Source organism: Leiobunum rupestre, chromosome 6, assembly GCF_980474605.1.
Source record: "Leiobunum rupestre chromosome 6, qqLeiRupe1.1.hap1, whole genome shotgun sequence".
Classification (NCBI taxonomy): domain Eukaryota; kingdom Metazoa; phylum Arthropoda; class Arachnida; order Opiliones; family Sclerosomatidae; genus Leiobunum; species Leiobunum rupestre.
The window spans coordinates 24,849,279-24,862,313 of NC_143389.1; the positions used below are offsets into that span (position 1 = coordinate 24,849,279).

The 13,035-nt window shown below is 36.0% G+C and overlaps 1 protein-coding gene across 1 annotated transcript in view; it reads right to left on the reverse strand.

Annotated features, from left to right (window-relative positions):
* Nucleotides 1-13,035, reverse strand: part of LOC149940481 (cell adhesion molecule Dscam1-like) — a 92,446-nt gene that overhangs the window by 123 nt on the left and 79,288 nt on the right. Inside the window, exons 10-14 of the mRNA XM_090179280.1 lie at nt 11,530-11,655; nt 11,281-11,454; nt 1,850-1,997; nt 945-1,093; nt 14-149 (exon numbers count right to left, since the gene is read on the reverse strand). Of these exons, the coding sequence (XP_090035406.1) occupies nt 14-149; nt 945-1,093; nt 1,850-1,997; nt 11,281-11,454; nt 11,530-11,655 (733 nt within the window). The remainder of the gene's footprint in view (nt 1-13; nt 150-944; nt 1,094-1,849; nt 1,998-11,280; nt 11,455-11,529; nt 11,656-13,035) is intronic.

Sequence of the window (13,035 nt, forward strand, 5' to 3'; positions counted from 1 at the left end):
GTGGAGAACGTACTTGCCTGTACCGTTCCTGAATTGGACGAGGTACTGCGTGATGGCGCTGTTACCGTTGAAGGGAGCCGTCCACTCCAGCGTTATGGATCGCGCCGTCTTCCTCTTCACTTGCAAAGAAATCGGAGATGACGGTGCCTCTGTTTACAAACACATCAAAAGATGCTATTACAAAAATTAAAATGTTAAAGCATGTTTAAGAGTTCTATTTAAACGACAATCTAGTACAAGTAGAACGTCTTTGATTTAATCTCAACCAGAAAAAATATATTTAATACTAATAATATTAATAATCAGCTAAGCTAATACTCGAGTCACCGCCTTAGGTCCATTTATCTATAGCAACCTTTTAATTCCATTAATTCAGGTGACCGGGTTATACTGCGTATGAGTGTGGTGACAAGCCCTTCATGCCACGTGAGCCAACAGCTCCCTAAAATTTATAGAAAGGGAAAGCCTAATAACACGGGGGAAAACCTCTTTTTACGAATTGTTTAAAACATATTAGGCATTTTATTTGATTAGTTAAAGCATAAGTGTATAACACTGTTACATAAGTGTGACACTTCCAATTGTTCACATGCCAAAATTTTACTGAAAGCTATTCACAAGACAGACTGCATTACGGGCTTCGTCACCGTTTTGCGTCCGCTTGCTAACGCCTCACACGTAGCGCCTCGCTAGGGGGAGATTTTCTTTTTGTGATGACGTCACTTTGTTACTAGCTCTCAGTAAAATATTCCACAAAGTGACCAACTTATGGTATAATATTATAGACTTATGGTTAAAGGGAGTGAAATGTAAAATGAAAAATCATCTTATCCGACTTGTTTTTAACGTTACTAGCGCTAATCACCCCTAACCTCGGTTTAACCTTGTGACCGAAATGTGAAGTTTGTTGACATTTCGGAAATTTCAATCACATATTCACTGACCTTGAACCAATAACTGAATGTTGGACTCGTCTTTTCCGTAGCTGTTGGCGGCGAGGCAAGTGTAGAGGCCGCTGTCCGATCGTTCTACTGATAATATCGTAAATTCGGATGAAACGCCTTCGCTGTCGGTTCGGTCTTTAATCTCTATTCTACGAGACATAAATAAATTTTGATTCAGTGTCAGACCTCTAAAAACGACGCCAATTTGAAATTAAAGCTATCTTATTGAGAAAATATCCTAATTCACGCGTAACTCTTTCATTTAATTGTAGTAAGAATCAAATGTATATCCTCCTAAAATTACAGATACCCTTCAAAAGCTCAATTCCAATGAGCATCACGACCCCAAATTTTATCATTTGAAAATAATCAAATGACACTATGCGGGAATATATCCTCTTATTTGTAAGCCATATTTCATCTCTGTAGTATTTAATATAAATTGTATTATTTTTCCTCGGAAATGTAATTTTAAAGGTCAGCGGAAACCTGTGAAAGTACATATGTTTCAAGTTGATAAAATTAACAGCGAAAGGAGATAGATTATTGTCTCTAAAGATCTTTTCACACGAGTCAATTTTTCAAATCAAAATGCTGAGTCCGCAAAAATGGATCAGTGATCCATTTTTTTCTCGCGTACCTTTTTGGTGGGTCAACTCATAGAAGTTTTATTAACACGAACCAACTAGTTGACTCAACTCAAATGGGACATTGGGGCGAGAATCGATATCATATATTTAGTTTTCTACAACAAAATCGGTCCTTTAAAAAACTGACCCTTATTGACAATGTATACGCGAGTAGGGTGGAATGATATTTAGCTTAATATTAATTGTGTTTGGAAAGCTATAAAAGTGAACATTTTGAAAGATAATTTTGAAAATTGATAATATTGAATATCAGACCTTTTGTGGTTTCCAGCGGGAATGAGCTGCTTCTCCTTTTGCCAAGAGATGCTCAGGCGCAGCTCTCCTCTGGCCTGGCATCTCATCGTCGCGATTTCTCCTTTCCTCACATTTTGGTTCGTGAACTTCTGTTTAAATTTTGGTGGAACTGAAAACAAATGACAAAAGTAAATAATTATTATATATTATTATAATTGTTTAATTAAATTCCTTTTAAAATTCGGTTTGAGTCTATTTCATCGATTCCCAAATGATCGAACGGGTCCCATTTGATCGAATTTCCATTTGATCGAATTGCATTTGATCGAATGGCATTTGATCGAACGAAATTTGATCGAAAGCTACTGTCGGGTAAAACTACTAGTTTTTGGGAGTAAATCGAAAAGGCAACATCTAGTCAGAATGAGATACAGTAGACTCTATGAATAATAATTATTTCTTTAAACTGTACTAATGAAAAATAATATACAGAAAAAAACCTGAGCGCAGTGACGTAGAAAACAAAATATTATCTCGGACATAATTAATAGAAAGACCTATTAAAAAAAGAACTCTGTACCTAACTTTTAGCAATAGAAGGGCCGTGAACGTGGTCAGACCCCTCGTATAAAACCTAACCTAACCTAACCTGACCCTATTTATATATATAAAAAACAACGGGCCGTTATCGTCGATGTCATAAAAAATTCCATCATATAGTGTATAAAGTAAAAATCTCTTCATCTTTGTGGCTTAAAGCAATGAATTATTCCATCATTATTCCTTCTGCACTTAAGCAATGAATTATTCCATCATTATTCCTTCTGCACTTAAGCAATGAATTATTCCATCATTATTCCTTCTGCACTTCATATTGACATTCGGTAAAATAAAAACATACCAACTGGTACTATAAATACTTTTGAATTCGATCAAATAGTATTCGATCATTTTAAGGTTCGATCTTATGAAACAAATGACAAATGGGATTCGATCAAATGGAATTTCGATCAATTGCAACGTATAATGATCGACTGTCGATCACATATTTTTCGATCAAATGGACCAACACCTAAAATTCAGATATCAGGTTAAATTACGCTGCGAGTTATTTTTGCAATAAACCATATCTGACAGCTTGCATCTGTTACAATTTTGTACACGACTTTTACATTGACTACGAGTATTTAACATATTGATTTATGGTACACCTATATTAATTAGAAGAGTACAGATAAAAAATTAAAATAAAATGGTCATAATATTACAAATGAACAAGACGTACGACGGTCAGAATACACACAATCCTTCTAATGTGTTAAGTTTGTTTGAGCTATTCACAGCAACCTGCAACGCCGGTATCACAACCAAAATATATCCACGGTCACAGATATATACATATTTACACTTATGTGTTACTTCTAGTCATACTTTGAAAGCATCGAAGATTCCTTCGATCAGTGTCACTCTTATTTGTTACTTCTGATCACACTTATTACTTCTGGTCATACGCCGAAGACTAGGTCGATCAGTGTCATACTTAATTGTTACTTCTGGTCATACATTGAAAGCGCGGCGCACTCTGAACGGCCTTGAAAAACGCCAGAAGGAAACTGGCGCGTAGACCTCTATAAACACGCGGATTTACAATGTTGGAAATTGCGGGGCTCCGTATACGCTGCCCAAAAAACCTTACTTAAAATTAAAATTAAGGAACGTATTTGCAACTCTTGGTTATATGTAAACCACAGCTATTCAAAAATATAACTTTCATGAAAATCGGACTTAAATTAAGGAACGTTATGCCGACTTACAGACGGAAATATAAGTGTCACACTTATTTGTTACTTTTGGTCATATAAGAACGGCATCCGATAAGTGGCATACTTATTTGTTACTTCAGGGCACACGTTGTAAGCATCGCGTATTACTCCGATAAGTGTCACACTTATTTGTTACTTCAGGTCATACGTTGTAAGCATCGCGTATTACCCCGAAAACTATACTTAAATTTCATATTTACTGATATAACCGAAGTTGTAGTTCAGATGAATCCTAACCTATCCAATAATATTTTTTTTAACGTTACCGGACTTAATTTTTAACAAAATATCAACCACACAAAGCCAAACTACCGAAAACGGTAAATTGGGCAAATGCCCAACTTCTTGGGCTTCGATTTAAAATCTTTATGAAAGGCTATCAATGGCGATGCATGTACATTCGAACGAGATATCATCGACTCTTCTAGCCCTAACCGTTGAAGAGGTATGCGCGACACAGCGGCATCGGCATCGGCATCGGCATCGGCTACACTGTACCTGAGACCAAAAGTGACATAAGACCCAAAAGTGTGTCAACTCTACCTTTGCGCAAGTTAAAATATTTACTGAGAGCTAGTCTCACAATAGACTACATAACCTATTAGTTGAAATAAGTAGTACTAGCAACGGTATATTTAGTCTATGGTCTGGCGCGATTTCATCTCTTCGATTTATTCTCCCGTGGACATACGTTCTAAAACGCCTCACTCGGCGGCGCTGAAGTGAAGGAAATTTCAAATTTTGATGACGTATTTTCAACCCCCTCTTCCACTCCCTCATTTTACTTCGCGACAAGCTCTCATTAAACATTATACCGTACTGACACACTTTTGGGTCTTATGTCGCTTTTGGTGAGACTAATAACGAGGGCATGAAAAACAATGTATTTTATTGAGCAGGTAGTACTTTGGCATATATGTCTTCGAGGTTTCACCTTTTCATTATTGATTCATGAATAATTTTTAGGTACTACACAGGATGTTGTTTTTTTAAAAAGCGAGTTTTTTCAAAACCTACTTAAGGTAGAAATTCAAAATTTTTGTGGTTAGGTAAATACACCGGGCGACATTGATTTGTGAAATTTCATCATTTTCTGAAAATATTTTCAAAATTTTAGAAAAATATTTATTCCCCACTAGATTAATTAAATTAAAAATGCTTTTATCAAAGCAGTTGGAAGGTTGATTTAAGGGGGGGGGGGTAGTTGGGAGCTATGAAGGCACAGATATTGGAAATGTTTTAGAATTAAAGAGTTATTTTTTTATTATTATTTATTTTAAAAAGCTAAATATATTTCTAAAATAATTTCAATTGATTTCCCTCACCTTATATTTTAAAACCCTTTCCTTAAATTTGAGCCTTGAAACTGTAACAGTAAACTGATAAAATTTTAAATTGTAAAGGAGTACGCGTGTTTAGTTCAGAATTATGATAAGGCACAATATTTTTTAAACACTTATTTCTGACATTGATTTATGACGCAGTGCTTCCACATGCGGGGACTTTTTAAACCTTCAAAAACGCTAAAAGGGAATGATGCAATTAAAGAGGGAAAACGGGAAAAGCGAGGGAAAATGGCCTTTCGAGGAGGAAAATGGGGGAAAAGTGTTCTTTGCACGGGAAGAAAGGGAATTTTTAGCTTTTCTTATACCATGGCGTGTTTTAGTCTACTCTAATTGTATATTTAGTCCATGGATAAATGGATATTTTATGAGTCACAGATGTAAAAAATATTTTTAATACGTTCCTAAAGAAATATAGCTTATTTTCAAACCATTTTTTTCTTGAAGTTGTGGATAGGATGAGTGGAATTGGTGGATTTTTGACCTATACGAGTTAATATATAAAAGATTTCTGTAAAACGAGTTTCGTGCTCGAAGCATTTACTTGAAAAATGCCTATGAAACTGGTAATTGACAAACCAAGTTCTTGTTAACGGAGAGTAACATTTGATTTTTTCACATTTCGTGCATTTGGTAAGCTAAAAATTTGAGGGAAAGGGAAAACTTATATTATTCTGGATAGAAATGTGGTTCTGTATTTTGGGAAGCTTTTTTCATCCGAGTTAGTTCATATTAAAACCTCTTGTTATTTCTAAGGCTTATTTAGGTTGGATAATTTTTTGTCGATGGAGAGTAAGGATTGATTTTTTCACATTTCACGCATTTGGCAAGTTTAAAATTTTGGCAAAAATAGGGTAAACAGACGCACGTATTTTTTTTTATTCCTTGCATGATAAGAAATTGAATGGCGCATTTTTTTGCGGAAATATGTATTTAAGGAGATATTTAACATTTAAAATGTTCATAAAGCAAGGGTAAATTACTATAAATCCGAAATATTAAAGTTTTGTTTAGTGCAGTAGAACTAATGAAGGAACGTATTAATACGAAAAATGGGCGAAAACGCCGTCTAAAACCAAATGAATGTGAAATATAATAAATGGAACTGCCTCAGAACACACGACGACGAATATCAAGCGTTCAATTATTGGCGCAGGCGCCGTGCACTGACTTCGCTCGAGCGCTGGGGCCGCGCGGTGCCACCCCAACCCCATTATTTCTATCACGATGGGCCTTCTAAAACGCGACCTAGAAAACAGGACCTAGCCAAACGCACCAAGTATCGTCCAACCGCCAAATGAGCGGTGAAAACTGTGAAAGCGTAACGTTGTGGAATTGTAACCTAGTAAAATCTTAACTGGACGAAATAGATTATGTTAGTTTGTGCGCGGAAGTCAGGCGTCGGGTGTTCTACGTTATCTAAAAACTCGAAATCAAGGAATTTTAGTAAAAATCCATTGAAAAATCTAAATTTTAAAGTTAAATATATCCGCGAATATAAATTTTCGCCGCATAATTCTTGCACCAAAATATTCCTCATCGCCCAAGGTATCAAATAAATATAACACTTGGTCGAGAATCTTGTGTGTCTGTGTACCCTACTTCACCCAAAATGGTTATTGTGAAATTTTTCGAAAGTATTTTAATTAAATGCTCAACTAGGTTAAATTGCCCTTTATTATTATTATTTCAAGTTTAAAATCAAATTCCAAAAGTTTGCGAATTTTTATTATATGTTTTATATTTTGAAGTCCAAAATTAAAGTGTTTATTAAGGTTTATTTTCGAAAGTTAATGGCTACTTTTTAGTGCACGATGCAATTTTAATTAAAAAAATTATTTGAAAAGACGATAACTATTGTGAAAAATTTTACTTAAATACAAATACCCAGATAGTAGGATTAATTGTAGATTTTGCCCAAATAATTTGGTCAAATGTTCAATTTTAGTTTCGACTACCCAAATCTTATGGTAAAAGGAAATTATTAACCATAATCTTGGGCAAAAGTCGCATTTGACTCATACTTTTGGGTAAATAAACTAAACCTTATATTTGGGTTAAATAAAAAATTAACTCTTAATTTTGGGTCATTAAATATGTGACCCTTTTTCGGGTTATTAAAATTCTACCCAACCGCTTGGGTGTATTTTCCATTGACCCAAGCATGTGTAATTTTTTAACTCCATTTTGGGTTGTTTCAAGTTGACCCAAGTTCCTGAATAGGTGCAATACTTACCCAGATTTTTGTAAAAATTTACCCAATTTGGGTAATTTTTAACCCAACCTTTTTTAGAGTGTACACAGACATTGTAAATGAAAATAGCCACTAAGGCACTTAATATGAATATATATTATATTACAAAACTAAAAAAAATTCTAACACTCTTAATGTAAATGGATCAACAGTATTTAAATGGTGGGCCGACAGCCCTGTTCTGGCTGTACTACCTTACAACGGTATGGCTCGTACACTAGTGATCCTCAAATACCAAAAATTTCAGTCTACTCACTCTTTAAGCTTTTTAATAATTAAGACGCCTTATATAGAGGATTAAGTTTGAATGCCCAAAACGTTTGTTGTTATGAATTTTTTTCAAATATTTACCATACTTCATTACTGTTATTAAAATTCCCAAAATTATTTACACAAATTGATGCTAGATGGATACACCTAAATCAAAATTCAATAATTAATTTTTTTTACTCTGTAAAAAATCAGCTGGGTAAAAAAAACTTAGGAAGAGATAAAACAAAATTAACTTTAAACGAAATTTCACTTTCCACAAAATTCTTTCTGGTACTACTAAATACGTTATTTTTAACCTAGAATATATGAACGGGCTCTACGAACGGGCTAATTTTCCCTACGAAGCTAAGGCTTAAATGTTAATTACTATTAAACTACAATTAAATTAATTACGATAATGATAATTTTTTACTTTAAAAAAACTTGATTACGTATAAATAATGAGATTTAAATGAAGTTCCAATAAGAAATGGTTTAATATTTCTTGTGTAAAGTGCAAAAAACAACGTTAACTCGATGACGGACAAACTTTGATTTTTGCATTTTTCCAGGAAACTGGCTAAGAGCTGATCAGTTGGCCTTCCATGTCAAAAATTTTACACTAACTCATTACACTACGAAGCTTCTTATCTACAGTCGACTAACGTTCGTTAAATGACGGGATTGTAATACGTTTCTCGCTGAAGTTGACAGTAGAAACAAATCCGTATGGCTATCTCTGTACTATACACCAACATTGATACATTAATATTAATTGTAGTAATGCCAGACAGTTATTGTTGACAGTAAGAATAATCCAGATAGGCATCCACAATACTGAATCTTGGGCATGAAAAGTGCTTATTTGAAAATAAAGTCTTGGGAATTTGTAGAGCATCATATAAAACCTAGGAATAACTCTGGTACGATGAAAAAAGACCTATTTTCCCCTGAAAAACTCGACTTGACAAGTTGGGGAAGCCAAAATAAACTTGTTTGTTCCTGGGAAGCGATAGTCGCGCACTTCTATACCATCTAAAATTTCAATCATTATTTTTGTTGCGAAAGTTTTTCAGCCTTTAAAAAACTTGTAAAATGATTTAGAGACATCTAATTAGACCTAAATGTTTTAAAGTTAACGTACATTTTTGGTATTTGAATGGCAGTCACTATTTGTCAATCTTTCGAATTATTTTTTGTTATTCAAATGGTGGCCGAAATCCAAGAAGAGTGCGTGAGATTAAGGGTGACATCCAAACCGAAGGCCGTAAATAAATACCATAAAGCGAGCTGTCAGTGACTTTCAACAGTTCATTATATAAAAACTAGGTTTCGTGGATTGTGTGAGACTAATTTTGACATTGAGAACACTGATCTTGCATATTTTGCCGCATACCGTCCAAGAAGTTTGCGATTTAGGTTGCAGTAAAAACCTTGTTTGGAAAACAATACGCAAATATAGTTACCATCCATACAGAGCTACACGTCACCAAGGATTTTCAAAGACGTTACGACTTCTACAACTGGTTGCTCAATGCGGTGAACGACAATGCACAATTTACGCGCCATGCTCTCTAAACCGACAATTGTCTTTCTGTAGAGATGGACAATTGGACATTTCAACTATTAAAATAATCTACTATGGCAGAACGAAAACCATAACCATGGATTCAAACATCACCAAGTTCAGTTCCAGCGCTTAAATATCCAGTGTGATTGCCTCAAAATCTCAACGGGTATAGCTATTTGTGTATTTTACCGAACGAGCTTGTAGATACAATCGACGAAATTTCTTTGGCTGAAAGACGCCGAATTGATAGCGCCCCCTCACATTGTCACAGGGGTGACTGAATTCTTGAACAACGAGTTTCCTCACAGATGGTTCGGAAGAAAAAGTCTAGTTCTTTGACTTGCAAGATCCCCTAATTCAGGGCCGGACTTGCCAGTAGTTGGCCCCACCGGCTTTGCAATCGTGTTGGCCGCATTTCCCATTAATGCCAAATTCCTCCTCTTTGGCCCCCGTTTGAGTTGGCCCCGATCTGACCAGCGATCACCGGTTACCCATCTGGCCCAGTCCGGGCCTGCCCCAATCTGATACTGCTTAACTTCATTCTGTGGTCAAATTCCTACTGAAACAAGATTGCTTTAAAAAAGTTACACCAGAAATGATATGTTTTTCCGAGCTCAATCTTGCGTTGAACCCAATTTGTAAACAATTAATGTGTGGTTCAAATACATTATTGTATTTAATAAAACCCGAATATACTGTTTTTGAAAGTGCAAACTATTCTGCTTGTGTGCCATTTTCATTTTTTTAAACTAGTACAGTTATTCCTTATTTTGAGATTTAATGTCGATTCCCATGATACGTGAATCAGGGCATATCTTTGCTATGTCTTTCCCGGATCAAACAAGTTTATTTCGGTCCGTTTTTCTAGTAACATTTTTCAGTGAAAAATAGTTTTTTTCATCAGGTAGTCCGATGATGTTCTACAAATTTTCAATTGACAAAACTGATCTAACATCTAATGGTAAAAAATAATTTTTCTGATAATGTAAAAATATTTTCAGAAAACGATGAAATTTCACTAATCAATTTCCCCCGGTGTATAAATAACCATAAAAATTTCGAATTTCTACCTTAAGTAGTGTTCGTAAAAAACCACTTCTCTGAACACAAAAACCCTGTATATACTGAAGACAGAAGAGCAAAACCGATGAACTTCCTTTGTACTTCTACAAAATATTTATCAAACCGCATAAGCTCAACTGGTGTACATTTTTAGAATACAATGGTTCCATTTTGATCCTGGTTTAAAATGTTATTGGATTGCGTGACTTTGAATCAGTGGCGTAGCGGGTATTTCTTTGCCCCCCCCCCCTATTTTAGCAACTAAGCAAAAAATTTGTGAAAATTATGTGATACTCTGTTGCTCTGTTGATTGCAAAAGGATTACAGTCGTTTAAAAATACAAAAATTATTCTGCGTGTTTTTGGCAACTTAAACTCTTTAATGCAATGGTCAATATCAATTTGTACCTCTTGTTCGATTGCCAAGAAACCCAGATTTGTTAATCTCAACATGCACATTGTAGACCTTAAATAATCATTTTTCACTTATCCGATCCACGATCTCGGCCGGCCGCGTTCGTTTCAATTTTCCCGGTGGCTGCCCCCCACCCGCCTCTTCATCTAAGCCACCCGGGGCCATGGACCCCTTTGCCCCTCCCACGCTACGCCACTGCTTTGAATCTTACAAGGTTCAATTTGTAAACCTTTACATTAAGAACGCAAGTTCTGGAAAACATTTTCTACTAAACCAAATTTTATGGATACAATTAAAGCAAGTGTTGGCTCGACGTGTAATAGCTCTTTTTTTCAACAGCGTCGAAATCAAAACCAGATATTTAAGCTACAATTTGACCCAAAAGGCGTGTTTAAATTTGAAAATAAGTGAAATTATAGTAATTTTTTGCAATATATTTTATAAATAATATATTATTTAAGATAAATTTAACTAAAGACGTAAGTAGAGTATAAGTTGTCTAATTATAGTACTCTACAATGGTCCTCTGTAGATATTATCTTTCTGCTATTTTGAATTTTAGCTTTCCTGTGTCATTAATAGATGGCACCACGCTCTCCACTAAAGTCGTTTTATTCGAAGAATCGGGTAGATTCATTGCCATCTCTAATAACTAGGGCCTTAGCATAATACAGGTGGAATTGTTAGAGCCGACAGTTGCTTCAAATATGATTTGTAAATATCGAGGTACATACTGTGAACTTTAACTTGAATGACCCTGCTAAGTCCAGCCCCGACTCCATTGGTAGCCTGGCACAAGTAATGTCCAGCGTCGCTCATGGATACGTCTTGAATTTGCAGAGTTCCGTTCTTGAAGATTTGTCTTCTGAAGCTCGGAGTCAATGTGTCAAACTCTAAAGGATGCCTGTCTAATTTAAACGAAACTGACGTAACACCCCTTTTTAAGAAAATTCATTTCAAAACTTTATTAAAAATATTCCTACCTTGTCCTTTTGACTTTTTCCAAGTTATTTCGGGCTTAGGATAGCCACTTGCCAAACAATGAAGTGTCATTCGATTGCCCAATATAATTGATCCTGTCGATGGTTCTTGAAGCCAATTTGGAGGAACTAAGTGATAAAAACCAAATGCCGATTAAATAATCGGAATATTTCGGCCGGCAACTACTGTTGAGTTCAAGAATGGTATCATCTAGGCGTTAGGAACACTCCCCACCCAACTAAATATTGATAATTGAAATTATGTCAATAATGAAATATGTTGAAGTATGTGATTCAACACCAGGAAAGTTGATGTAAAGACGAGACAGTATTAAAATAAAACTGTTTATAACACAAGTAAAGATAAACAGAACACTGTGTAGACGAACTAAATTGAACGAATTGTCCTTCCACTAAATGAGCAACGCGCGTGGTTTTATTATTGGGTGGAACAAGGTCTGAATCGCCTTCGATGAAGACTTCTTCATATACGTGAAGGTTTAATTTTTGACGTAGATCGGCGAAAACCTGGTTGCCAAAAGGTTTAGTGAATATGTCTAATAACTGGTCTTCACTCGGATTTCTGATAAATTTTATTGCTCAGGCGTTGTCGATACAGAGTACAGGATCATATTTGACTTTCTTGATAGCGATAGCTGCTTTGATGCCTTCAATCTAGACCATGTCTTTTTCATCTTCCGTGGCGGCTACCAGCTCAGCTTCCGTGGTCGAAAGAGCAACTGGCTGTTGCTTCCGACTGGCTTAAGTGCCTGGAGTTGAACCGATGAGGCAGATGTTGATAGTCTCTAGTAGAGCCATTCTTAGTGAAATTGATCTTCAGACCAAGGTAAGTAGAAGCTGCCCTAGTGGTAATCGTGATCTCATTTTCGAAGCACAGGAAGAACTCTTAGATGGCTTCATCGGTGTTAACAGCAACTAGACCATCATCAACGTAGATTTTGATGACGAGGAAGGTGTTACTTGTCGAGATAACGTAGAGGCAACAATCTCCATCGGCCCGCAGTCGAAGTTTCTTATTGCCCTTGAGGTTCTCGTACAAGCCACATGATGTCTCCGTGACTTAAAATTCTAGGTTGATGTTTCGTTTCATGGCGCTCTTTAGAGATATGACATTGCACGCGAAACATTCAATATATTTGACGTTGTGGACGACTTCATGAAAGAGCTTATTCCCGATTCGGAACTGGACCGATGTTGCGGTATAAATTTTTCAAAACCATCATTCGTAATATGTTGAGCTGCTCCCGAGTCGAAGTACCAGGCAGGTTCAATCTATATGCAAGCGAATTAGCCGTTTGCTGCGAAGAGACTTGCACCATCGCTGCTACCGTCAGCTCTGTTAGTTCCACCCTTAGGTGCTTTCTTTGATTCTGTTCACTCTTTCGAGACATGCCCGAGCTTCTGGAAATTGATCCCAGTTGACTCATTCGTCATAGAGCCCAGCGCTGTTTTGTCGTGCTACTATACCAGATGAGTCTTCAAATACAT